The sequence below is a fragment of the Daphnia pulicaria genome, chromosome 10 (genome assembly GCF_021234035.1).
Source record: "Daphnia pulicaria isolate SC F1-1A chromosome 10, SC_F0-13Bv2, whole genome shotgun sequence".
NCBI lineage: Eukaryota > Metazoa > Arthropoda > Branchiopoda > Diplostraca > Daphniidae > Daphnia > Daphnia pulicaria.
In genome coordinates, this window is record NC_060922.1 from 5,009,124 (window position 1) to 5,023,387 (window position 14,264).

At 43.8% G+C, this 14,264-nt stretch overlaps 1 protein-coding gene across 3 annotated transcripts in view; it reads left to right on the top strand.

Moving 5' to 3' along the window:
• Positions 1–14,264, top strand: part of LOC124314606 (nephrin-like) — a 41,728-nt gene that overhangs the window by 19,854 nt on the left and 7,610 nt on the right. For all 3 annotated transcript variants that reach the window (XM_046779812.1, XM_046779813.1, XM_046779814.1), the window contains exons 2-6: positions 2,496–2,636; positions 10,701–10,880; positions 12,550–12,702; positions 12,808–12,978; positions 13,090–13,380. In XM_046779812.1, the coding sequence (XP_046635768.1) occupies positions 2,496–2,636; positions 10,701–10,880; positions 12,550–12,702; positions 12,808–12,978; positions 13,090–13,380 (936 nt within the window). The remainder of the gene's footprint in view (positions 1–2,495; positions 2,637–10,700; positions 10,881–12,549; positions 12,703–12,807; positions 12,979–13,089; positions 13,381–14,264) is intronic.

Here is a 14,264-nt window from a genome sequence, read left to right on the forward strand (position 1 = left end):
GCTTTGCGATATTTTCCTTCTCTTTTGATTATGAAATAGAGTGTAGAGATCCACTTACTACCACTTACTGTGCTATTCTTGTACTACTGCACATCATCGATGTAATTTGAAAAAAAGTTTTTCGCGAAGGGACGACGCCGCAGACGAAGAAGAAGAAGAAAGTTCTCTCTGCTGAAAAGGCGAAAAGTTTCCCTCTTGTGTAACAACTCTCTCTCTCTCTCTCTCTCTCGCTGTCCCGTTAAAGCTGCACCAGCAGTTCGTGTTTGGATAACACGGAAATATATGTGTCGTGTGGGGCCGGAGAAGGAAAACTCCTACAAACATCCCGCACCACCCTTCTTTTTTTTTCCAATAAGTTTCGGTTTGCCGTCCGCTCCATTTATTGGAGAATCCGACAGACCGACCTCTTATCGCTCCGGATTGAAAATCACTGGCCGCAGCAGCAGCTCCTGCGGAGTTTGTTTGAGTGTGTGTGTGTGTGCGCGTCCAAAGCCTTTTTGCTCCTTTTCATATAAAAGGAAGTGCGCCAAGGAGAAGAAAAAATAATAGTGATGAAATCAATATCGATGCTACGTCGCCCCAGTTGAAAAGGGAAACGTATAAGCTCAATGGATCGTTTTGAATGGTCCATTGCGTATGGATTGCTCAGCTTGTTATTATTTTTCTTTCCTCTGCTTTTTTCCCCATCCATCGCAATGCTATTGACCTGACCAAATGGAACGTCTACGCCTCCACCTCAGTTGAACTGAATGTCATCATCATCGTCTTCAATTGCTTTTGATGTTGAATTTCTTAATCGACTGGCCTCGTTTGTGAGTGCGCGCGCGCGCAACCGGATGATGAGCTCCACTATGTATTTGTTATTTGTTTCAGAGGGCGAAAAGACACGCACGCACAATCGTGAAAAAGTAAAGACGAGAAGAGTCGGTACAATATCGATTTCAATTCCTCGGAGCGACGACGAGTGTTGTCGTCGTCGTCTACCTACTGGAAATAAAAAAAAAAAAAAGAACCAATGACCAAAGTCAGTGACAGCCGACGCTGGAGGATATTGATTCGCGTAAAAGAGAAGAAGGAAATGGAATAGTTGAGAGACTAGGCGACGTCAGAGAGAAACGGGAGTGTGTGTGTGTGTGTGTGTGTGTGCGCGCCAACGTGGCTGAACTAACAAGAGCTTGTGATACCATCCATCCATTCCCTCCCCTGCCTCGACTGCTATACTCTATTCCCGTCCTTGTTCCACGGCTCGTTATGCATGCATTAAGTGAATGCGTGAGTGAAAGACATCACTCACGGATCGTCGAACCGTTTCTAGACATTTACTCAACTAGGTCTTCTTCTCTGCTCCCCCCCCCCTTTTTTACTCCCCAACTTCTTTGCCAATCGAATTATCGTTCATTTTTGTTAAAGTTAAGACGTTAGACGATTACCAACTTGCCTGAGACGATTGTCGTTCATTAATGGAAATGAAGAGATCAAAATGTTGAAACGACGATGGCGACGCATCCTCGACAGATGCACAAAGCCGGATGGGGAGGTTGGATTCCTTTCGCCCAGCAACCATCCCTGGAATCAGACAAACAAAACAAATATGAGAAATGGCATCCAATTTGTCCAGTGTGTGCGGAGGGGTAGGAGACAGGGAGTCGTTGAGATCCGTTTTGATTGAGTACCGTACTATATACTTACTATTTACTACTCAGACTACTTCCACCGTACTTGCTGCTCCCGCCAACCGTTTTGATGAAATTGGCTCTTTTTTTTCCCGTTGACTAAAAAAAAAAAAAATCGACTTTAGGGTCGTCGTCATTCGTCAACGATGTCACTCAACGTTCAATGGCACATATAAAAGAAAAAATAGTAGCTCGGAAAAGGGAAAAGAAAAGGGTAGCAAAAATTTCTCGTTTTTATACATCTAGTGGGAAATGGCGCCGACGACAATTCACGGTTGGCCAACGTTTCCGTAAAGTAGATGCATATTTAAGTAGGTGGAGCTGCATTCAAGACCAAATAAAAAGAAAAGGGGGAGAAAAAAAAGAAAGAAAGAAAATAATGCTGAATAAAAAATGATGGAGTGGCTTATTGTTTTTTGTTTTTGTTTTCGGTGGGTTGGTTTGGCTAGTGGGTTTTTCTTCTTCCGCCTTCTTCTCGTCATTCTCCTTATCAAGATTCATGTTGATGGTCCATTCTCCGATCATGCAGTCACGACGGAGAAGAAGCCAAAACGCAAGAGAGAAAGTCGAGAAAAGGGGAAAAAAAAGAGAGGGAAAGTTATCCCGCCCGCCATTCATCACGAGAGCGCGGGAATGCTAGAGCTTATACACTCCTTGTTACGAACAAACGAACGAAGGAACGGAGAGAGATTGTGTGCCATCCCCAGCCCAGTTGCTCTCCAGACTAGACCTTTTCGCTTTTAGTTTATGGTTCTTTTTGCGCCTATTTCTTGTTGTTGTTTCATCTCGTTGAATAATCCCTCTTTTGTTTTCTGCTCGCAGGCGACGGACAACAACAGCAGCAATACTTTACCGAACGGCCGCAGAACACCAGCGTCCGCGAGGGCCAGATGGCCGTTCTCCGCTGCCGAGTTGGTAACCAGCAAGGGCGCGCTCAGTGGACCAAAGATGGATTCGCTCTCGGTAAGTCTGCCTTTTTTTTTCCTTTGCTGTCTAAGTAATCACGATGGGTCCATCCAGTAAGGACTTTTCTCTCTCTCTCTCTCGTATATATATACACACACACAACTTGAAAAAGTAGGACTAGATTTCACTCCTTTCCTCCGGATCGGTGTTGGATCGAGTCCTATCTAGACTAATCCATCTTCGTGACGTTGCTACAGACGTAAGATATCCCTCCTCCGCTACGCCTTGATACCGTTCGATCCTCTTTTAATCTTTCCCAATGGTGGCAGAAAGTTCTTGCTGTCTATCTCTTCTCTTTATTCCATTCTATTCTTTGTCTAGGAAATAAAAACAGAGACACACTGTATAGCTGCTAGAGAGTCAGCCATCATTGCCGCATCAGGATTGTGCGTAGATGGATAGCTCCGTCATTAATACACATACCGGGAAAACGAGAGTAGTAGTTGTAGTTAGGAAGAGTAGTACAGTACTCGCGATAGACTACAGCTCGACAACTACTGGTAATAGTATTAGCAGAGAAGTAGGAGAGTAGAGAGAGAGAGTGAGAGTAAGTAAAGAGAATAGGAAGAACACTGAATAGAAGTAGGAGAGTAGAGAGTTTGACGACGTCGTCGTCGCCCTGTGCAATATATCTGCTCTGATATGATGTAAATGGACTGGGCTGTTTGAGTGTAGTGTGTTTTGTGAATGTTGAGCTGGACAGGCGCCGAGCCAGAGTTGAAATGCGAGGGGATGAAATTGTCGAATGTTTGGATGGCGCGGGATCCAAGTGGAATAAAGGTTGAGGTTGAGTATATATGGAGTGGGGTGGTCCGACTGGGATGATAAATGGACCGATTGCAAACTCCATCGAAAGTTGAGCAAGTGCTGGCCCGAGTTTGTGAGTAGCCGTTGCCAAGCCAACGAGAAACTCTTGATACGTCGATGATGTGTCAAAATATCCGTTCGACCATTGGCCATCATCATTCAAAGTTGCCCTCTTCTCATTTTTTCGCGCCCACACGGCCCTCAGAACTCAAAATATATTAAGGGTACCGAACAAAAAAGGTGATCGATAACATCATCTACGACGTCCATACTTAAAAACCTCTTTCCCTTTTCTTTGTTGGCTTGAACAACAACATCCAACTCAATAACAAAAAAAAAACACAACCGTTTCCCCGCCTCGCCCTGTGTAGAAAACCAAGTGTCGCTGTCGGGGTGATGCAATTACCTCTTCTCTCTCCTTTTTTTTTCTTCTCCCCTTCATTCTTCAGAATAAGATCACGAAGAAAATACAAAACGTAACCTTTAACGGCCAACCAAAAAAAACGCCCAAATGGTGGTCGGTGGTGTTGGGCACGGCTATCCGAGTGTCAATCATCCCTCATCCTGGTTCATTGAATTTACCTGGGTGGCGCCCAGCTTGCCTCGTTCCCTTCGCCATTAGCGGAATTGTTATCATTTCCAACGTGTGGCATTGCGCCGTTTTAGCTCTTTTCTTAGCTGATGCTAGTGGAGTGGCTCTCTTCTTTTTTTTCTCTAAAGGTGGACACACGGGCAATGAAGGATGTCGCGCACAGACACGATCTTCATCAGCCTCCAAGAAAAGAGTTCTTCTCCCTCTATCTATCCCGAGATAAAAAGAAGCTGAGTAAAAGAAAAAAAAATCTTAGGTGATGGGGGGAAAGGCTTTGTGACCGGCCGTCGAGGTCTGGCCTCTAGCGAAACTAAGAGGAGAAGAAGAGAGTCTTTCTTGTGTCTTGTCTGTCATGCCTCTTGTGTTCATGTCTGCGCACCGGTGCGAGCTTATCTCGTGTCGCGGCCCTGTCGTAAACATTGGAACACACAGAGGTCCAAAAGGAATAAAAGAAATGCAACACGACGGAACGGCTCGCGCGCTAGCCAAAAAATATAAACTTACACACATAGAGAGGGACGCTGGAGAAAAGTGTGTGTGTGTGTTGTTGACTGATTTTTACGACAGGCTGCTAGGTTATATATTTGACGCTATATAGGATTGTGTCTCCTCTACGAGACTGCCGTCCATTTCACAGCACACGGATAGACGGACCACACATCACCCCCCACGAGAAAAAAAGTAGAAGAGAAAAAAAACATGACTCGACGAGCCAACTCTTTCAACCCCCCAAAATGGTTTCAAAATAGTTTCGTGTGTGTGTGATGTTTGTTTATTTACTTAAATAAATGTTGAAAGAGATCGGGCCGAGATGTCTGTGGTCATCTTGTGATGTTACATTACGCATAACAATCTCTAGCTCGTCGGGATGGCTTTTGATACGTTATTTGGGCGTTAACCCAAGACAACTGGATAGAGGAGATTCGTTGATGCCTTTGTCCTCCATGAACTTTTGAGGCGATATTTCTTAATGTAAGTCCGCCTCCCTGGTGTAATCGACGGCGTGGGAGGCTTTTCTCTCTCTCTCTCTTTGGCTTGGCTCCTCTTAAAGACTCAAAGAAAACGTTGGATAGATTTTCTAAAACGGGCGGAACGAAATAAAGGCATTTAAAATGGGGCTACAAAATGGGCACAACCAATAGGATACCCAACAAATGTAATCATACACAGAGTTGTATACAAAGTCGTATTCTTTTTTTCTTCTTTCCCTTCCGAAAAGTGAATCAAAAGAAAATGCATGTACGGTTTCCTTCAATCCCTTTATTCCCTGGACCGGCCAAGTAATAACAAGAAAACTTTGTCTTCTGTCTTCATCTATTTTTCCAAAGTTTCTCGCTCTTTGTCTCGTTTTTCCTTTTGTTTCCTATCTCCCCTGCATTTTGTGTTATTATTGTTCCTGTGAAAATCCCAGTGAATGGCGCGATCAAGAGTCTCATTTCTCGACCCGCTTATCGCGCACCCCAAGCCTTTGACTCGTATCAGGAAAGTTATTCTCCTATTTTGTCTGTGTGGCTGGGGTTCTTTTCTCCTCTTCGGCCCGGATATTTATGACGGGCCAGTCTTCATTTGTTCTCGGCCAAAAGATCGTCTGGACGAACATAGGGAAAGAATCATATACATAACTTGATGCCAACGTGAGCGGCAGGCACCTCGCTCCATGTCTGTCGCATTGTCGGCCGCTCGACACAAGAACAAAAAAAACCTTGTCTTTTTTTTCTTCTTCTTCTTAGTATCTTCTGGTTTGTACCCCAGTCTCTCTCCCCCTCCCTTTCCCCATCATCACATCAAACTGGCACTGGTGTAATCAAATTAGTCGCTGATTTCCTATTACCTCCCTTGTGTTATTTTTTTTCTTCTTCCCTCGGCTGAAAATGAACGAAGCGAAAGAGCCCCCTTTCGGCTTCTCTCTTATTTCTCTCTCCACCGATACGTAACGTAACGAGTTGTTGGGGGCTATTGCTTTTTTCTTTTTTTGTTCGTCTTCTTCTTCTTCCCTTTTCACTCGACGCTTCGAGACTCTAATTCAATTAGACTCGCCTTTTCAAGAACCTCCGCCGTGCGTGGATTAGATTGCTTCTGAATTGATCTCGCTGCCCTCCTTTTTTACCATCCCGCTTCTTCATTTTCTTCGTCTTTCCGAAATTTGGGCAATGGCAGATCTACTGGTACACAAAGAAATGGCGAAATCGAAAAAAAAAAGGAAAAAATGGCTGATGATGATGCAGAATCTTTTGAAGGCTAGTTGAAAGTAGACAAAAGGGTAACAAAAAAACACACAAGAACTCGATAATGCAGTCTTAGACTGTCAAAATCCCGTAGCAAGAAAAGATGAAAGCTCTTCTCGTTTTTGCCTCATGGACGAAAAAATGAAAGAAGAACGGCCGGAGTAAATGGTATAGTATATTGACGGAACTAGGAGAGGGGACCTCATGGAATGTAATAACAGATTGGGTCATAAAAAAAAATAAAACAGAAATAAAGAAGCAGCAGCTCCGTGTGGTGGTGGGGTTCTTGTACGAGGAAATGTGAGACGCTTGTGTGTGCGGGTTAGTTGTGCTTTTTTGTCCCGATCTTCAGCTGGAAGATGCTGTCTACAAAGGGGGAGGTCTAAACAGCTGTCTTCTCTCTCTCTCTCACTCTCCCACTCTCCCCCCTGCCTAACCAACGTAACCTTTTCCACCCATTTTTCCCCATTAGTAGAAAATCCGAAAGCAACTCGGCCCGTGTGGTTGTGCACGACTTGTCGTGTCATTAACGGCCGATTGACTTACACACATCAAGAGTTTTCAAGAGTTCATTAAGAGTAAGGGCCCCCAAAATGCATTGTGTCTTGGTAATCGTCGACTCGAGCATTCAACAGACTTTTCTTTCTGAATAATATTTCATCGTCTCTAGTTTGATTCCACGCGATCCGACAACAATAGGGGAAAAAATGGTGCGTCTTGAAAAGAGAAAGAAAGAAAATGAAAACGGTGGGATCTTGTTGACCTTTTGCTCTTTTACGTTTCCTCGGATGACGGAGGAGGAGGATCCGGGACACGACCGGAGTCGTTTTTTTTTTTTTTTTGTGGTGGGGGGATGTGCACGCGGCGCGGTCAGTCATAAAACACATTCGACATATAAAAGAAATAGAAAAGAAAGATGAAAGGAGGGAAGGATGGCCTCTAATGAGTCGATCGTGATCGGCTTGTCGATGATGAAAACGACGTCGTCGACGACCATCTCTACTCTTGTCTTGTATGATTCTTTTTAGTTATTTCCTTTAGCTGATTTTTTTTTACCCTCTTTCTTATTCTATCCCCCCAAAGGGCTGAATGTTTTGTAAAGAGCATACGGCCGAATGAAGGGAACAAGCTGTGTCGTGAAGTCGTGAACAACATTGGGATCTGCAAACCATGTCTCGTCTTGTGTTCTATTGGTATTTTTCTTTTTAAAGCATCGGCAATTCCTTACACGAGGAATACGTTCGGTCGTTTCCGACCGTCTAGAAACGAGATGAACCCAATGGGCTGCTCATGTCTCTTTGCTTGGCCTTTATTTGATGGCTGGGAAAACTAAGACGGTGTTAAACAAAAGAAGGCCTTCCATCATTCTTTCTTACTATCCCATGGACGTCGTCGTATGGCGTGCTGCTGTGTATGTAGATAGAGAAAGGGAAAACCTCGTCTCAATGTCAACAAAGACGAGTCTTTGCTTCTGCTTTTCTTATTTTTTTTTGTGTGTGAGTGGTTATACTTTCTATTTGTTTTGCTGACGAATCGCTTCGTGATCTGGCCGGGGTTGTTCTCATCAGCCATCCCGGAGAGACCCCGACCTGTAAATGTGCAGCCTGTACTTTAAGTAACCGTTCATTTCGACTTTTACTTGCACACGGCACCCACACGGGGCCTGTAGTTTTCAGATATTTTCGTATTGCACGAGTGGGCGTTATTACAAACCCAGGTGGGGTGGGACTGCTGCAATCCTCTTTGTCACGTTTACCATTTTTTTTTCTCATCCTCATCCGTACTCTTATACTCTTGTTTCGCTTTCCCATCTCACTCCCACCTGAGTTTCAAACGGGATCGTCAAGTCTTCATCCTCTCCCTCCCTCTCTCTCTCCTCTATTTCTCCAGAGGGTCGTTCATCGATTCGGCTATTTCTCCTTGTTGCTCTTGTATACGTATGTCTGTACTCTGCTCACCTTAGGCCAATGTACGTAATCCTCGACTCGAGTACTCCAGCTGGCTGGGCAGGCTGGCCGGATGGAAGTTACACAGTAATTTATGTCTGTAAATGTGTGTACCTAATATGCGTCGTAACTATAAACTACACACAGGGCAAAAGTTGGTACACAGAGTCTCCCGATGGATATTCTCTCTATACATAGTTTGGGTTACTGTTTATTCGGGCAACTTTGGAGAATAAACCTCCAAACTGAAAATGCCTCCCAACAAAAAAAAAAAAAAACTAAAAAAAAAAAAAAAAAAAAATACAAAAATAGTATCAAATAAAAGCCGCAAAGACTTGCGCGAATCCAGTCAAAGGAGAATAGGAGATTTGTTGTGCACTGTTGTGCTACTGCCGGTCTAAACTCGTCACGGACCTCGACTTGAGATCAAAAGAGCTGCTGTTTTGCCTCGGGGAGGTATTATATGTATACCTCCTACGTTCCTTTGTCCGACAAGTACACATGAACGCATTGCCAAGCGCAGCATCTAGCTTCAAATATTTACAAGTATGAGCGAAAGCTGACAAAAAAGCTCACTTTAGGATCTTTTCACGCGGACATACACACAATAAAGGAATCGGGAGAGGAGGAAAAAAAAAGAGCAACTTTTGCCGAATTAACACTCTTTTCACCATGGAAACTGTCCCCCTCTTTCATTGGATTTTATTCTTTTTCATGTGTAGCTTTATTTATTAGACTTGTTTGTTGCATAGGAAAGTCCAGTCTGGCATTGGGTCCGCAACAGCGAAACCTTTGCAGTGCAAACATTGAATTGTTGATGTTGAAATTGAAAGCCAGAGTAGGTTTAAATGAAAAGAAAAAAAAGTAAAAGGTCTGACGAGATGTAACTCGATAAAAAAAGGGGAGAAATAAAACAAAGAAGGAAATGAAAATAACGCTTGGCAGACAATGTACAGTAGTTTATAGAATTGAAGACTTTTCGACTTGTGTGTAACAAAGGAAGCGACAGCCAAAATATACTGAGGAAAAAAAGGAGAAAAAAAACGACATGACGGGGAGAAAAAAAGACGACGATAGCTGATGCCATGCATGAATGCCGATTTTCAGGAAGCCGCACGGCGCCCGGTATTGCCGATATTTCTTCAATGGCATTCAATCCTTTTGGGAAAACCTTTCTTTTTTCCTTCTTCCTCCTCCGCGTTGTTATGGGGAAGCCAGAAAATGTCGTCTTGAACGACGCCCAAACTATATAGAAAATGCCTCCTAAATAATAAAATATTAATAAAAAAAAGCACGGAGAGATATTTAAACTATTTGCGCCTCGGTTCTTTTTTATTTCCCTCACCGCGTCGTGCGAGAGTTGAAGGATTTTCGAGCTTAGAAAATACCGACAGCAGCACAAGACGACATTTTAGTTAGAGAATGTCCACAAAGAAAGTCGGTAGTTGAATTGAATTTCATTCCATTACGTCGCGTACACATTTTTAGCAGCCTGCAGTTGTCGTCAATCATTCATGACTTTCTCTCTCTCTCTCTTTCTCTACGTTTCAATTCTCTATTATTGTTGTTGCGGGCCTATGATTATGTAGATATCTTATTCGTTTTCCTCTTTCATTTTCCAATGGAAGAAGAAGAAGAAGAAGACAGCCAGTGAGAAAGAAAGAGGAACGTGCTGGAGCGTGTTCAGCCTAGCGTGAACCGGGGTCGAGCGTGACACGAGACAAGCTAATTTAACAGAAAACTGGGGGCTGCTGCTGCTGCTATTCAGCTCCCTATTTCATTTAATTTTTTTCTAAGAGCTCTTCTACCGCTTTCTTTCTTCTTCTTTGTTTTCCTTTTGAATAGAGTGGCATAGGAGACGGAAGACACGGCCCAGGTTGCTGATGTTTGGGGGCTCCTTGTTAAAGGCCCGGAGAGAAAGAAACGAAGTAAAAACGACGTTCATTTACACCCTTGACTGGGTCGCTGTCTGTCTCTCAATTTCCAAAGATGTCGGCTGTTTTTGTTTGTAAAAGCTGGTTGGGAGTTTTGGGCCGGAAAGCTTTTGACGCTGGAGCACAGCAGCACGAGAATAATGAAACCCCTGGTCGTCATGACAATGGTCAATTCTCCTCTGTCTCTCTTCTAAGAATGTGTTCCCCATTGGTACAATTTGAACGTGCCCATTCGATATATACATCTGAATGATTCGATCGGTTTCTATGGCAACTGATGTGATGGTTTCTGAATTTCCGCCCTCCCACAGTCGCTGTTCAACGGAATTCGATACGGCAAACTACTTGACTCGGTGAATAATGGATTCTCTGAGGGCGTTTCGCTATTAGGGGCCCTAGATCACATCCACTCCGCGCTCCATCAAAGATCAATGTTGGCCGAGGCAACCTGTGTGTGATACTTGTCCGTGTATTTGTTCCGTTTGCTGATGCCTTCATAGTTTATTCACTCTGTTTCATTCAGGATACTCAACCTTTTTTTCTGCTTTTTGTTACAGGATTTGAACGGACAATCCCGTCCTTTCCTCGCTACACGATCATGGGCAGCGAAGAACAGGGCGAACACAACATTCGCATCGAGAACGCGACGCTGGACGACGACGCTGAGTATCAGTGCCAGGTGGGACCGAGGGGACTGTCTAAACCCATCCGGGCCGACGCTCAGCTCACCGTACTCAGTAAGTCGGATGATTGGTGGCTCCGCAGCGCTCCCGGGAGTGCCGAAGCAATGAAAACGACGTCATGTAGTATAAAAAGTAGTCGGTAAAAGTCGGCAAAACTCGCTGGAACGAAGTTTGGAGCGTGAGGGGAAAGGATGAACTAACGGTTCGATTAACACACTCGTGAACAACAACAACAAACAACAATAACGATGATGCAGAGACGGGCAAAAAAGCTTTGGCAAAAAAAAAAAAGTTCTTTTTTTCCCTTTATACTTCTCAGTATTTTAGTAGCGGCCAACAAGTTCGCCTGACTGAACTGATGTCGCTTTAATAGCAGAACTTGAAAGAACGACTTTTGAGGCGGCCTGGGGATCCTTCGTTGGCAAACAAAACTCCAACTTGAAGGAACTCTAATGGCTCGCCAAGTTTGCGTTCATACCATTGCACACTAGTATGGATAGTTGGTTTTCCGTTCGAGAGCTCCTAAAGTCAATGAGATTCGAGTAGTTCAACCATCTGCAGATGTCTATGTATTTGAGGAACTGGTGAGACAGAAAATCTTTTTAAACCCTGACGGTTTCCCCCCCCCCCTGCAAGCCCGTTGGCTGAGCTGCTCTTTTGAAACGTTCGGAGATAGAGTTAGGTGAAAGGGAGGGGGGAGGGAAGTAAAAGAAGTCCCGCTGGATCATTCAAATTCCCTACGTCGGTGACCCTTTTCTATCCACTCTTGCTCCTGTAATGCAAAACTAACCGAAATCCCTCTACGCTGGAGGAATGAAAATTCGCGTCATTGTCTCGATTCATTCACAAGGAGATTTTCGACTCGTGCCGCTGCTGCTGGCGGATTCACCGTTTCCATCCGGCAGTGAATTATCATTTGAATAGGCGCCTCAGAGAGGGCTTCCGGGGCTTTCCAACTAACATTGTAGGGCCCTGCAGGGGTTTTCTATTTGCTGGCTCCTCGCTCCTCCCTCATGTGATGCCAAAGTTATGCTAGTAGAGTTTACTCACCGAAAAACTTTTAACAAGAGGGAACCGGTAAAAAAAAAAAAAAAATGGCATAGAAAAGAAAAGCTTTTGCGCTGTTGACGTATTCACTTTGATAACTTTCTTTTTCGTCCTTTGAATTATAATTTTAAGAACGCCGGAAATCAGCACCTATTTTTCTCGATAATTCGATTACTTGCCGACCTAACGAATTTTCGTAATATTCTGGTTCATTTAGTTGTTAATGGGTTATATATCACAGTTGGGTCAGCAAGTATTTAATAAAACATTCCTGGATCCAATTAGCAAAAATGAAATTAAAAGAAAAAGAAAAAAAGGAAAAAAGAACGAGAGAAAAAAAAAAGTCCTTTTCCGCATTTCGTTGAGGCCGTCCGCTTCCCTGGCGTTTGTGTGGGTGTGTGTACACCGTTGAATAGAATCAATACCGTAATTAAAATCCTTGGATAACGAGTGGTGGGGTGCATTCATTCAACCATCCACCAGTATTTGGTAGTCAGCTCCAGTAGCTTGTCGACTGAAATTTATTTAATCACCGAATGTCGGTCGGATGAGATGAGCGAAAATGGATAAAACGTCACATTACACCCCATTCGGGATTGTTTGAACAACTATTACCCATTGTCTGTGAATGCCAAATAGCATTTATACTTACCTCATCTTTTCATCTGTTGTATAGTTCCCCCGACAAGCGTGGAAATTGTCGACCATACGACTGGATCACCGATCATGTCTCGCGAGGGAGAGGAATTGTTGCTCCAGTGTTTGGTACGCAACGCCAAACCGGCCGCCGAGATCGTTTGGTTCAAGCGTAACGTTGAAATTAAATCCGGTGAGTGCAACAGCAGCAACTACCTTCTCCCGCTTTGATACACTATCGATGTCTTTGTTTTACTAATAATGAAACCTTGTCTCGTTCGTGTTGCTACTGTTTCAGATCGGATAGAGAACATTACCACCGATGCTGAAATGCCTCGTCGCTTCGACACCCGATCCAAGTTGACAATTCGAGCACAGCCAAATGATAATGACGCCGACTACACTTGTGAAGCCCGTCATCCGGCCCTGATTGCACCTAAGCGTGCCAGTGTAGCCCTCAATATTCAATGTAAGGATGCTTGATTTTTTGTCTATTCTGTCATTCATGGCCTCATTATTTTTCATCCTGGTGTCGGAAATGAAAGTTCGTTTTCTAAATCTCGATTCTTTTAAAATGCAGATCCACCCGGTCCGCCTGAGATTATCGGATACACGGAAGGTGAAACTGTTCGTATGGGCCAGGAAGTGAAACTGGAGTGCATCTCACGTGGAGGCAATCCTCTGGCGGAAATCGTCTGGTACAAGAACGAAAAGAAGATCGATCACAATTACGAAACGAATGCTCGTGAATCTCGAAACGTCTACGTTTTTCGGGCCGATGCCAGCGACAATAACGCTCGATTCCGCTGCGAGGCTAAAAATCTACTTAGCCCAACCCCAATGAAAGCCGAGATCACGCTCACCGTACACTGTAAGTCCATCCGCTTTCCATGGTGACTGTTTTTAGAGGGGTTTCGGTAACCAATAGATTAAACATTAAACATCATCTTCAGGTATTAATGGGGGCTATTGGGCTATTGTAAATAGAGGGCCGTATTCGCTTGATATCACCTTATCGCTTTTCCGAGTTGTAATTTCCCAAAATTGAACTGTCAACTCTTTTGGCGTAGAACTTTCCATGCCTTCCTCTCTCTCTTTCTCTCTCGTTTCTCTTCTCTCTCGAATGATATCAACAACATGGAGACATGTCCGCCGCATTCTTTCAAGGGTCTTTTTTTTTCAGTTTTATTTATAATTTTATTTTATTTCAACATTGCTTTCGGGACTCGGTTTGTGTCACTCGTACGTGCAGTAGAAACGGCCATCCAAAAAGTACGTCGACAGCGACAGTCGTCGTCGTCGTCGTCGTCGTCGTCGTCATCGTCGTCATCGCCTAAAGAAATTTCGGTGAGATGAGTGAAGAAGGAGTAGGAACAAGATGGTCCGGAGATTGTATTGTTTCCTAATTCCCTCGCCTCTTCGGCCGTTCTTGCTTCTTTATTTCTTTCGTTGAAAAACAGACGCACGGCCGTATTGATCTTTGGGCTTGGACGCCCAGAACTTCGTTTGAAAAAGCAGTTTCCTCTCGTATCTAGTTTTTTTTTTTTTTTTTTTTTTTTTTTTTATTTAACGCGAGTCGCAGGATTTTATTAGGCCGTCCAAGGCGTCTCTCATTTGCGTCTGTAGGGAAATGGGCACCTCCGTCGGGGCTGGCCCAACACGCTAATCACGTTATTTTGTATTCCGATTCATAATGAATAGCGTTGAAGCAATTATCATTATTTTACATTATCCAATATTTGTTTGAGAAAATGG